The sequence below is a fragment of the Metarhizium album genome (assembly GCF_000804445.1).
Source record: "Metarhizium album ARSEF 1941 chromosome Unknown scaffold_1, whole genome shotgun sequence".
NCBI classification, from domain to species: domain Eukaryota; kingdom Fungi; phylum Ascomycota; class Sordariomycetes; order Hypocreales; family Clavicipitaceae; genus Metarhizium; species Metarhizium album.
Window position 1 is genome coordinate 1,160,775 of NW_024467575.1, and position 13,157 is coordinate 1,173,931.

Consider the following 13,157-nt stretch of genomic DNA (forward strand, 5'->3'; position numbering starts at 1 on the left):
TTTGATATTTCCTTTGACATCAGCTACGGCACGACTCAAGTGGCATTCTCTCTCGACTACCGCCTGTCTTGCCTGACAAGCGAACAAGCCAAACGCGTCATGTCGCTCTTAAGAACCATCATCATGTCAATCGTTGACGGAAAGACAGAGCCAACCACGCTCAATGCAATTGACATGGTCAGCCAAGGAGATCTGGAGCAGATCTGGGACTGGAACTCCGTCGTTCCCGAAAAGGTGGAAGCACTTGTACACGATTTGATATCCAACACAGCGCATAAGTTCCCTAACGCTCCAGCCATCTGTGCCTGGGATGGCGACTGGACGTACCAGCAGTTGGATACTCTTTCCACACAACTTGCCTATAAATTGGTGAAGCTTGGCGTCGGCCCTGAGAAGATTGTTCCCCTCTGCTTCGAAAAGAGTCGTTGGGTGCCCATAGCAATGCTTGGCGTTATGAAGGCCGGCGGCACATGCGTGGCTCTGGACACTGCCCTGCCTGAGGAGCGTCTACGCATCATTATGCAGCAGGTCAAACCGACGATACTTCTTTCTTCATCAACCAGCCAGGTTCTTGTGAATCGTCTCACCACGGGACTTGTCTTCGTGGTTGACGAGGCCAATGTAGCCGACCTGGAAACACCGCCTGCTACGGCCACAAGACTTTCTAGCGTGACTCCCTCCAATACGCTATACGTCGTGTTCACGTCTGGCAGTACTGGGACTCCAAAGGGCGTCACGATCAATCACTCAAATTTTGCCAGCTCTCTCCGTCATCAACACGGCGCACATAACTTCAAGGCCGGTGCGCGAGTCTATGATTTCGCATCGTATACCTTTGACACGTCTTGGCAAAATGTGCTCAGTGCTCTCGAATGCGGTGCCTGCCTATGTATTCCATCAAATTCTGAACGCCAGGATGACTTGGCGGGCTCTCTGGAGAGATTCGGTGTCACCCACGCGGAGATGACTCCCTCAGCAGCCCAACTTCTGCCGGCCAGCGCCATCAAGCGCTTGGATACGCTGATTCTTGGTGGTGAAGTGCTTTCGCCTGAGCTGGCCAAGTCGTGGGCCAGCATGGTGAACGTCAAGAACTCATACGGCCCATGCGAGTGTACGCCAACAACAACAGTAGCGACCATCGACCCAGATCGCGTTGACGTGTCTAGCATCGGTCGTGGTTTCGGTGTTAATACGTGGGTCGTGAGCACTGCGGGTGATTCTCTTGCCCCTGTGGGAAGCATTGGCGAGCTGTTCCTCGAAGGTCCGCTCGTTGGCCCTGGTTATCTCGATGATGAGGAGCGAACAGCAGCATCTTTTATTCAAAATCCTTCTTGGCTGCTCCGTGGCTCCGCAGCCCGTCCCGGACGGCAGGGGCGCTTGTATAGGACTGGTGATCTCGTGCGCTACCAACCTGATGGCAGCCTGACCTTTATTGGCCGCAAGGATAGCCAAGTCAAGATTAACGGCCAACGGCTAGAGCTTGGCGATATCGAACACTACGTCAGCTGTAATATTAACTATGACTGCGATATTCGAGTGGTTGTGGACGTGGTCAAGCCTCGAGACAGCGAAAGGCGTGCCCTTGTGGCTTTCTTGGGCGTGGAAGATACGTCCGCAGGCCTGGACAAGATTATCGCCGGCCTGGCTGACAGACTTGCCGCTCAGGTGCCTGCTTACATGATACCGTCTGCATACATGCTTTTGGCCAGCATCCCGATGACGCCCTCGGGCAAGACGGATCGAAGAGAACTCCGCGCCATGGCTGAGAAGCTCACAAGGGTCGAGCTCATGGCTCATGGCCCATCCCAGGCGACAAGGCGAGCACCGGCGACACCAAAAGAGATTCAGCTTCAAGGGCTTTGGGCTGCTGTACTCGGTATTCCTCGCGAGATGATTAGCGCAGAAGATAGCTTCCTGCGCATTGGAGGGGATTCGATCGGCGCCATGAGGCTTACAGGGTTGGCGCGTGATGGTGGCCTTTCCATGACCGTCACCGACATCTTTCGTCACCCATGCCTCAGTGATCTCGCCAAGACTATCCGCAACTCGTTTGGCCAGGAGCATGAAGCTGTGCTGCCGTTTTCCTTGCTTTCCGGCAAGCTAGACGCATTAGAGACGCGGACTCGGATTGCCCGGCTGTGCGACGTTGGCCCGTCACTTATTGAAGACGCCTTCCCCTGCACACCCTTACAGGAAGGCCTCTTGGCTCTGACGCTGAGACGCTCCGGTGACTATGTGGCTCAAAATGTCTTGCAGCTCAAAGCTACAGTCGATATTCCTCGCCTCAAGCGCGCCTGGGAGCAAGTCATTGCCACCACGCCCATTCTGCGAACACGGATCGTCGACCTCGATACCCAAGGATTAGTTCAGGTGGTAGTGGCGGAGGAGCCGGCAACTTGGCTAGAGTGTTCCACCGGCATTCTCTGTGAAGAAAGGGACAAGAAGCTGGCTATGGGCTTGGGCAAGCCTCTGATGCGGTATGCGATTACCAAAGACTCTCATGACCAGCATTGCTTCGTTTGGACCGTACACCATGCCTTGTACGACGGATGGTCAATGCCACTAGTTCTTGAGAGACTGGAAATGGCATACAACGGAGCAGTCCTGCAGACACCACCGGCGTTTCAAGAATTCGTCAGGTTTATTGGCGACGTCGATGACGATGGTGCCACCGGGTTCTGGACGTCGCAGTTTGACCAAATCCAAGCTCAAGCATTCCCATCACTGCCTTCGCCGGTGTACCAGCCACGCTCAGACGCTGGTGTTTCGCATCACATCCAGGATCTGGCGTGGCCAAAGACGGACACGACGGCGTCGACTGCTATTCGCGCTGCACTATCGATCCTTATAGCAGTGCACTCTGACGCTTCTGAATCGCTCTTTGGTGCGACAGTCACAGGTCGACAAGCTCCGGTACCCGGGGTCGAGAACATGACGGGCCCGACGATTGCCACAGTACCAATCAGGGTGACCCTTGACGGAGAAAATACCGTCCATCAGTTTTTGCAGCAGATACAGGCCCAGGTCGTCGACATGACGGCATTTGAACAAACGGGCTTGCAGCGTATTCGAAGGATCAACGCATCGGCCAAGCAAGCTTGCGATTTCCAAACGTTGTTGCTCATTCACCCCGTCGAGGAACCCGGCAAGTCCACAAGCTTCCTCTTCAGAGACGAAGACGAGGAGGACGTGTGTGCGGACGACGTTGTCGATGACTCATTTGCCGGGTTCGACACACATGCTATCACGATTGAGTGCGATCTCGAGAACACTGGCGTGCTGCTGCGCTTCCGTTTCGACTCTCAAGTCATCGACAAGCTTCAAGTGGAGAGGCTCGCGGCGCAATTTGATCTGATTCTGCGTCAACTGTGCGATCCGGGAATGTCTCAGCGCAAGATCTCCGATATTGACACGGTCAGCGCCGGGGAGTTGAGGAAGATTTGGGAATGGAATGCTGTCGTTCCCGATGCTGTCCATCACGCCGTTCATGAGTTGATAGCCGAGAACGCCTCCAAGCATCCCGATTCTCCGGCAGTCTGCGCGTGGGACGGGAACTGGACATATCAGCAACTCGACTCTATCGCCACGCAGGTTGCGTGCCGCCTTATTGGTCTAGGTGTTGGTCCTGATGTTATAGTGCCTATCTGCTTTGAAAAGTCTCGCTGGACGCCCGTAGCAATGTTGGCTGTCATGAAAGCCGGCGGCGCGTCGGTCGCTCTAGACGCCACGTTGCCTCGAGAGCGACTACGCAGTATTGTGCAACAAGTCAAGCCGTCGCTGGTCCTGTCGTCTCCCTTGAGCCGAGAGCTCGCGGAGGCGTTGACTGACGGAGCAGTCATGGTCTTGGGCGAAGGATGCCAAGAAGAGTTCGACGAGCCTCCGCTGCAGCCGCTTCCTCGGATAGAGCCGTGGAACAAGCTGTATCTTGTCTTTACGTCGGGTAGCACCGGCGTTCCAAAGGGCGCAGTTATCACCCATTCTAACTTTAGCAGCGCCATCCATCACCAACAAGCGGTTACGGGCTTCAGCAGGTCTTCCCGCGTATACGACCTGGCAAAATACGCTTTTGACATTAGCTGGTCTAACTTCATCCACACTATGGCTGCAGGTGGCTGTCTTTGCATACCCTCGCAGCAGGCAGCTTTCGACGATATTACCGGCTCAATCCTGGAGTACAACGCGAACTTCATAGACATTACGCCCTCTGTCGCCAGTACGCTGCGGCCATCAGACTTGACCTGCCTCAAAACTGTCGTCTTCGCTGGTGAGGCACTCACCAACCACCAAGCCTCCAAATGGTCAAAGCATGCCCGCGTGCTCAACATGTACGGTCCGGCGGAATGCACAGTCAAGGCTACATTGGCCGAGCTGGACGGGACTGCCCCGTCTTCAGCAGCCAGCATTGGTCGCGGACTCGGTCTGTGTACTTGGGTCGTGGATCCTTCAAATCATCTCAAACTCGCACCAGTCGGAATGGTTGGGGAACTGGTATTGGAAGGGCCCATCGTTGGACCTGGATATCTCGGCGACGCCGCAAAGACCGCGGACGCCTTTATTGAGAGTCCCCCCTGGCTGCTGCGCGGCGGGCCTGGCCACCAAGGCCGCAAGGGGCGTGTGTACAGAACCGGCGATCTCGTCCAGTATAACCCCGACGGTAGTCTGACGTTTGTCGGGCGGAAAGACGGCCAAGTCAAAATCAACGGTCAGCGCCTGGAAGTCGGCGATGTGGAACACAACCTTGCCTCGACCCTCAACGCCCAATGCCAGTCGGAATTCCAGCTTGCGGCGGAGGTGATAAAGCCTCGGGATAGTGACAAGGCCATGCTGGCCGCGTTTATACAGTCATCCGGACAGCCCGGTGACCTCAAATCAAGGATGAACGTACTGACATCAGGTCTCAACGATTGCCTTGCCGCCAGGGTTCCTGGATACATGATCCCCTCGGCCTACATCGTGGTGGACCAGCTGCCGCTCTCCGCCACCGGCAAGTTGGACCGCAAGCAGCTCCGCGAAATGGGAGCGAAACTGACTCTGTCAGAGCTGATGACGTCGACTGGGCCACGGGCAGAACGCAGGCCGCCAACTTCTCCGACGGAGCTGTGCCTGCAGAGACTTTGGGCTGACATCCTCAGCATCGACCCCGAAACGATCAGTGCAGATGACAGCTTCCTTCATGTTGGCGGTGACTCCATTCAGGCCATGAAGCTCGCTCAGCGAGCCCGAGACGAGGGTTTCCACCTAGCTGTTGCCGACATTCTCACGAGTCCCAAGCTGTCCCGGATGGCTTCTCACCTCAAGAGTTTAAACGCAGACTCGGGTGCACACCCAGGCGAGTATCGCCGATTTTCCCTTTTGCCGCCTGGCAGCCGACCGCAAGTCGAGCAGATCTTGACTGAACATGGCATCGCCACGGATGATGTGCAGGACATCTTTCCTGTTACTGACCAGCAGGCCCGGTATCTGCTGACAACTTACACGGCGGCCCGGAGCGCGGTGTATTACCACACGTTGGACCGTGACGGAGATTTCGATCCTGAACGTCTGCAGCGCGCTTGCGCTACTCTCGTTGGACGTCTTGAAATGATGAGAACCGTCTTTTTCGCGTACAAAGATACATTCTTGCAAGCTGTGCTCGCGCGTGTGGACGCGGATATCGGCATGTTTGCGACCGCCACGGAAAACTTGGACGAATACACGTTGAGATTGAAGAAGCAAGACTTACTGTGCCATCTTCAGTTCGGAGCACCACTTGCAAAGATTTCCGTCATTCACCAGACGCGAGAACAAAAGTATCGCATTGTAATACGGCTCTCCCACGCCCAGTATGACGGCACGGCGCTCGCCAAGATGTGGGCTGCCTTTGAAGCGGCGTATGCTTCAGCGCCTCCCGACGGCAAGCAGACGAGCTTTTCGCATTACATGCACACGCTGTCACTCCTCGATGAGCAAAGGGCGACCGAGTACTGGCGCAACATGCTCCAGGGAAGCACCTGCACAGCCATCAAGCACGAGACCACACACCGTCTCGGATACGCGCTGGGCCCCAACGTCGTCAAGACCATAGCAGCGTGCGACCTGCAGTCCGACGACTTTACCTTTGCAACCGTCCTGAAGGCCGCGTGGTCGTACGTCCTGGCGAGACACTCGGCCACCGGCGATGTTGTGTTCGGCAGCCTCACCCACGGCCGCAACCAGCCGGGCACGCAGGACATCTTCGGTCCTTGCGTGAACATTGTCCCCTGCCGCGTGGTTTTCCAGGAGGACTGGTGTGCCAGAGACCTCGTTGCCGCGGTCAACGCCCAGCAGGTGGCCAGCATACCATTCGAGACGATGGGCTGCCGGGACATCATCCGCAACTGCACGAGCTGGCCCCGATGGGCCTTTTTCAGCTCAGTCATCGTGCACCAGAACTACGAAGACCGTCCCGCGGACGAGTCCCTCGTCGACTTTGACGGCGCCGACCTGTCGACGGGCGACATCGACAGCGTCCAAGTGTACATCACCTCTACGCCGGGCGCAGACAGCACTCAGATAGACTTTAGCTTCACGGACAAGGTCGTCACGGACGAGCTGGCGCAGCGGCTCGCGTCCGAGCTGGCCGACACCATTGTCCAGTTCTACAGCGCAATGGACACGAGAATCATGCCGCCGCGCGACATTCGGCGCCTGCCGGCCTCGCTGCCCCTGCCGGCCGACCCCGACCCCGAACCCGCCGCCGCTCCCCCGTCGGACGAGCGCACGGCAGCGCTCGACGGGTGCCCTGCCGAACTGAGGGCCGCTCTCGGCGCGGCCTGGAGAGACGCGCTGGGACTGCAGACCGTCCCCGGCGACGCATCGACCGAGACCCTGTTCGAGCTGGGCGGCGACGCCAGCAACGCCGCCCAACTGGCCGCTCACATGCAACGGCGGGGCTACCAGCTCCGGATCGAAGACGTCTTCGAGAACCCCTCGTGGTGCGAGCTCCTGCTTCACATGGCTGGCCGGCGGTGAAGGTGAATTGGCGCGCGCGCGGGTTGCACGCAAAAGCGACGTGGACCCGCCGGTGAAGTGTAGTTTCCTTTGTTGCGGTGCATCCCTTTTGTCATTTCATTCTGGCGTCTAGATCGAGTGTTTTCTCAAGTCGTGTCTCAATAGATGGTCACTGAAGGAACGAATGGCTCCGTTTTTCGTTGGGCCGGTCCTTTTTCGCCCGTCGATCGATTGACGATTTACATGTACATATTAGCTCGCGCAGACAGGCAGACAGACAGACAGACAAGACGCAGACGGCCTCGATGTCAGGCACTACATCTGCCCCTTTGCAAAGTCTGCCACGTATATGCCGTTCGCTCAACTCGGCCGCCACCTTTGTCGTTTGTTTTCTTACAGAAAAAGTGAAAAAAAGGCGCTGTGAACCCGCCGTATCATTCCATCCATCGGACCGCCTCGGGGATCCGGAGCCGGACAAGACCCAGTGGGGCGGCCGGCAGCCGAGAGCTGTGTTACAGGGAAAAGTAGAGTGAGTTATAACGTGCCGCGCTACAATATAATTAGCCCCCTATTATTGTTACACTTATAATAGCGCAATTAATATAGAAGCTCTTTTTTAAAACTATTAATATATTTATTAAATTAAGCTCTTTAACTCTAGATTTATATTAGTAATAACTATATTAATCTTTAAATCTCTTTTTATTTTAAAGAAAATTTTTCCTTTACATATATATACTTACTAGAGGCTAGCTTATAGCTAATTTAGTAGCTACTATACTATAAGTATGCTATTATATCAAGTTAAATTAAGAGCAAGTGCGCTCTACACACCTCTAATTACTACAATAAGCGTCAAGTCTCTAACACCCCTCTAAATTATTAAGAGGGAAAGTAGAGCTAGTTATATATCTTGGTAAAATAAGAGGCATTATTATGAGGCAGACTTAGCTAGAAAAACTTGGAGAGAATAAACATTAATGCTACCTAATGCCCATTAAATGCATTACAGCTGGTACTTTCCCGTACCCCAAGCCCAAGCCCTCCAAGTCGCCCGAGAGGGAACGTGGGATGCCCAAAAAGGAATTCATCTCCAAGCTCATCTTGCCTGTCGCCACGGCAGAAGACGGTGGTAACTTACGATGTGGGGGAGACGAGGGGCTCATACGACCTCAGCCTGCACGGCATGACAGAGGTGGCTTGTAACGACTGGCTCCCCTCGCTCACGAGCAGCTCTACATCAAACTTGAGGCTACATATCCATGGTATATTAAAAGGACAATGCATCAACAATCGCCCTGCCAGTTCTTACTGATCCATTCGCTGAGCTTGTAAGTCAGCGTGCCGTCCATGTAGACCCTGGCATCATCACTGCTGTAGTCGCCGCCTGCAAACTTCAATGCCGGCATGATCCACGGCTGAATAAAATCTATATAAACCAAGTCGACCGTCTCGGGGTCCCCTTTTTCGGGGAAATTGATCCGTGACTGTATGCAATTGGGAATGGCATAGAACGGAATGGCTTCGTGGACGGTATCATCGCCATCTGTACCAATATCATCCTTTGTGGTGTAGCCTCTAATCAAAGCTGGCTTTGCACTGCGCAGTTCAAGTCTCTTGCTCTCCTCCTCCTGCTTTGTGGGCGCCGGTGATTGGGCCTGGCCGGAGGTGAACATCATTTCTGGAATCGCCATGAACTTGGTTTCAGCGCCATGTGTGCCCAAGATCTTATCTGCGCTGTTCAGAATCGTCAGGACCTTGCTGGCAATCTTGTAGGGCACGTCAGGAACGTAGTTGAAGCCGCTTGTGAATGGAGAGACAATGTATGTCGAGTCGCGGGTGAAGGGGCCTTTGAAAATGTCGAATCGGATCCCTCCCGTGTTCAGAATGGCAAGACGGGGCTTGTCTTTGCGCTTCTTGTTTGCAACAACGTCGGGCAGCACTTGGTCTTGAATCCAAGAGTAGATGCTCTCATTGCTGGGGTACCGGGCACGATTTGTCCACAGATCTTGGGGGGCGCAACCGTAGCGGTGGTCCAGATCCAATGCTTTGCGTGCGCGTGCAATGTGTTCGGATACACGCCTACCGTCGTCGGTGGGGAATGTTGTGTCGTTGAGCCCGGTATGGTAGTACATGCCAAGAAGATTCGTGTCCATGTACTTGCGGTTGAAATTGAATGATGCTGCGGCGGAGACGTGGTCGCTTGATTTCTTTTGTATGCCACCAATGGACATGAAGCCAATAGTTTCAAAATATCGTCCCGAAGCCATGGCAAATGCTTGCGAGTCATAGCTCAGGGCATCCCGCACATGAGCGTGGCCCCCGAAAAATACAATTGGAGTGTGCCAATTCTGCTTTCGCAGAGCCGTGAAAATGGTGCGGAACTCTGGCATGCGCAAGCCCACATGGCCAGCCACGACGAAAAGGTCTGGTTTCTCTCGAATAGCTTCTTGGAACCATTTCTCCTTGATGGTCTCCGCAACAGGCTGCACTGCCGTATTGTTTGCATTCCCTTGAAAGTCAAACAGGAAGCCAAACGCTACAATGTCGAGTCCTCGGTTCTCTGTTTTAAACTTGCGGTACCGCTGTGCCAGTGGCTTCCGCTTGCCCGTCTCCCGGTCAATCAAGTCAACATTAGAAGCCACATATTTATCGCCGAATATTGGGACGGTCGTGTTTGCCTCGTAGTCGGCGGTACTAGCCTGGTACAGCTCGTGGTTGCCGACGCAGATTAAGTCGACATGCTGTTCCGCCCAAAGGTCGTAGTAGAATAGACCCTTGGGGTTTGATGCGTCGTACAAGCCATTGCCTTCTACTCGGTCACCTGTATCGACGAGCAGCAGATCGCTTCCGGTATCATGGGCGCGCTTCTTCATGTGTTGGGCAAAGGAAATGTAGTCGCCCCAGTCGGCAGAGTATTGGGGTCTTGGTCTGTTAGTTAGCATATGCTTTACCGTGGCCCAGAGAACTGTATTTTTTATAAAAAGAAAGGGGACAAAAGGGAAAAAAGAGGGAAAGGGGAAACAGAAGGGGCGGTAAACGCTCACTCTAATAGATGGCCACTCAGCCAGCCGTGTGTGTCGGTGGTGTGCAGAAAGTTGAGCTGTCCCCAAGTCAAATCACGCATGGGGGCGGCGACGGGCTGCACAGCTCCTGGCTGCGCGCCATGAGCAAAACCACTGGCGAAGGCGATGGTGACGCCGAGAGTCCAGCTTATCGCCATCGCGGCGTTATTGATCGGTCAATGAGTTGTGCTCATGGGCCACGAGCGTGTGAAGATGAAGGTGACAATAGTGGTTGTGCGAGGAGGGAGGAGCGAGGCCGGCGCGAAAGAGCCACAACTTACAAGCCCCGCAGACCCTACCCTATACAGAAACCGGAAATGACTGTTTTGGCATGAGTCAAGCCGTCATATGCCAGCCTCTCCATCCTGCTCGCATGGAACCGACCCTGAATGGCCTGAGAGAACCCTTTTGTCTTCCCTTTTCCCATGAGTCCATGACTGCCAATATCGGATGCAAGCACACGGGCCATAGGCTGCTGCTGCCGGGCTGAGATACACGACATGACTCGGCCGGATACCAACTATTTTCGGTCCTCAAAGGCTGGAACCGAACATGACATGATGATGAACATGGAAACACGCCATACCTGCGTGCTGATATCCAGCTCACTAGAGCAGTGCGAAATTGGCCAGCGTGAGAACCCAAACGCGGGCGACAAGAATGACTAGCAAGCCACACAGCTTACGGGATAGGTGTCAGAAGATTGCAAAAGCTCTTCTCGTGCCGCTGACAAATGGTTGTTGTTTTTCTTGCTGGGATGTGGCGGCCCTTTCGAGGGGCTAAGCTGTGCATCACATCCCTTTTTTGGAGACGCAAGGTGACCATGAAGAGCAAGCAGCCTCAAATGATAAATCCATGCGACGGCAGGCAATGGGGTGTGATTACCTTGTATCTTCCACGATGAAGCTGAAAGATGACGCGTTTCAGAGTGAGCTCCTTGAAAAGGGAATTATTTGTAATGTGAAGAAGAGCCACAGCTCAGCGACGCCGAATAAACAAAAGCGAACAAGATGTAGTTCTGCGCATGGAACCCGATCGATGCGATATCCGCCTTTGAACGAAAACATAGCAAGTTCCGCATGCGTCGGATTCATGAATGTATGACCTCGATTCATGAGGAGGCTAACCCACGATTTGAGGCGGGCCTCGCCAAACCGTCCCGATATCAATCAACGTCGACATTTTTCAATTTGGTGACCCGTTCCACTGGTAACTAGACAATTTCAAACTAGTAGTAGGGTTTACCTGCAATCCAACTGCAAAAATGCCGAGAAGTCATAGTAAGAGATTGTTCGTGGCGCCAGCATCCTTGCATCTTGACAGCCCCACGCTGATCGAGTCTTGTCCGGTACGAAATACGACGAGGTGGAACGCCACGGGTCAGGGTCCTATGGTAACTACCTAGGTAGGTAATACACGTCGACGTGACGGAATACCAGTAGATCCACGGACCACTTTATCCCAGCACACTCGGTGGCTTGCCAGAAGCTTATGTATAAGTGAGTGCTTCCATAAGGCTTTCCACAATGAAAGAAACTGCCGCGAGACACTTTGTCTGCTTAGCTGGAGCCCAGCCACTCTCCGCCAATGCCGACCTTTTTTGCTGAAACCCAACGACGGTCATACTTTCCAGCATTGCTGCGCAAACCCCGCCTTGTAGCTGCCCCTACTGACTCAAGAGTAGCAGTTTGACGGACGGGTAGGCCTGAGAAGAGCACAAAGAAAGACATGTACAGCCCAAATCCTCGGACAGGCTACCGGAGGCAAGTGATTCGACTTGACACTTTCAGTCACCGCACGCCATGTCGACGAACGAAGGTGAGCCAATTCTTTACGTCGTAGGCAGTCGAGGCCATTTTTGAACCTCGATTGAAGGGGTTGCTGAGGGGCCGTATCTTCCTCAGAGGTTCCTATTTCTGGCCTGAAGGAACATCGGCGCTGATCTTCTGAAGTGAACCCTGGCAAGACTGCAGTAACGGCAAGATCGGAGGAAGAGTGTTACGACTTGCTCGTCAAGGAGATGTCGTTCATTCGGGATCGAGAGTCTCCGGTCACACAGAACGGAGAAAATGGTGCCGGAGCAAATCAAGTTGGACCTATGCCTCGTAAGCATGTTGTAGATAATGTGCTTTTTTGCTGAATCTCTTGCATCACTGACGATGAAGCCTTAGAACTATCCCGGGGACCAACTTCAGGCACGTCAACCAATGTGATGATTGTGAAGACCATCAAGGCAGCCATGGCTGGCATTCGACCTGGTTCTTGATACAAAAGCCCCGAGACTAAGAGTTGATGGTAGTTGCGTGAATAAGCTTGGACGCAGACTGATGGCTGTGGATGTTGTCACTCAGCTGCCAGCCAAGCAGTCAAGTGCATCCAGGAAATCTCACGGGTTCCCACGCGTGTCGGTGGGAATGTTTGTTCTCGTTGAGAGAGACCATGATCTAGTGAGATGTTGGAGACCATGATCTAGTGAGATGTTGTGAAGACAAGGCACAATGGCTTCACATTCCACATGGGACATGTTGCAGAGGGATCAAACTGGAAGAATCATGGGCGCCCCGAGACACTCTGTGCAGATTTCAACGCATTGAACGCAATAGCAACCACAGATTGACAGAGACTGCTTGTTAGATGAAAAGTTCGTTGTTGCTTGTTTAGTGTAGACAGACGCATTTCGGGCTGGAGGATTCTTCAAGGGACTGAATCGGCAAACCAAATTGTGTTAGGCACTCGGAAGGGCTCGATCATGTTGGCCATGTCAAGAATAGAAGTCCGGGAGGACGCAGAGATACGGTGATGTTCTTCCTTGGCCAAATGTGATGCACCTGTGCAGTTTGGGCAGGTACCATCCACCCTCGGTCCTCTGCCCCGCTCAGCTCCTGCCGTGATCATGTGCAGGTTTTTTTTTCCCCTTCTTCTTCCCCCCCGCCGCGAAACCGCAAAGTCAATCTTTTCATCGTCGCCACCATTGCCTTCGTGTCAACGCTTTTACCCTACTTCACTTACTGCCCCCGACATTATTATACGCTCCTGCGCTTGTTTGATGACCCCGTCTACACACCTGATCCGCTGCCTTGAGGGCTATGTCACCCCTCGCGTGCGGCATCACTCAGTCTGCCT

At 53.9% G+C, this 13,157-nt stretch overlaps 2 protein-coding genes across 2 annotated transcripts in view; one reads left to right on the forward strand and one right to left on the reverse strand.

The window, feature by feature from the left end:
- Positions 1 to 6,990, forward strand: part of MAM_00330 (nonribosomal peptide synthase) — a gene marked incomplete at both ends in the record, with an annotated part of 30,967 nt that extends 23,977 nt beyond the window's left edge. Inside the window, one exon of the mRNA XM_040819129.1 lies at positions 1 to 6,990. Within this exon, the coding sequence (XP_040682394.1) occupies positions 1 to 6,990 (6,990 nt within the window).
- Positions 6,991 to 8,255: 1,265 nt separating this feature from the next.
- MAM_00331 (Ser/Thr protein phosphatase family) lies at positions 8,256 to 10,192 on the reverse strand (the record flags this gene model as incomplete). Its single annotated transcript, XM_040819130.1, has 2 exons — positions 8,256 to 9,894; positions 10,017 to 10,192. 2 exons carry the CDS (start codon positions 10,190 to 10,192, stop codon positions 8,256 to 8,258), a joined length of 1,815 nt encoding a protein of 604 aa, XP_040682395.1.
- Between the last annotated feature and the right edge of the window lie 2,965 nt (positions 10,193 to 13,157).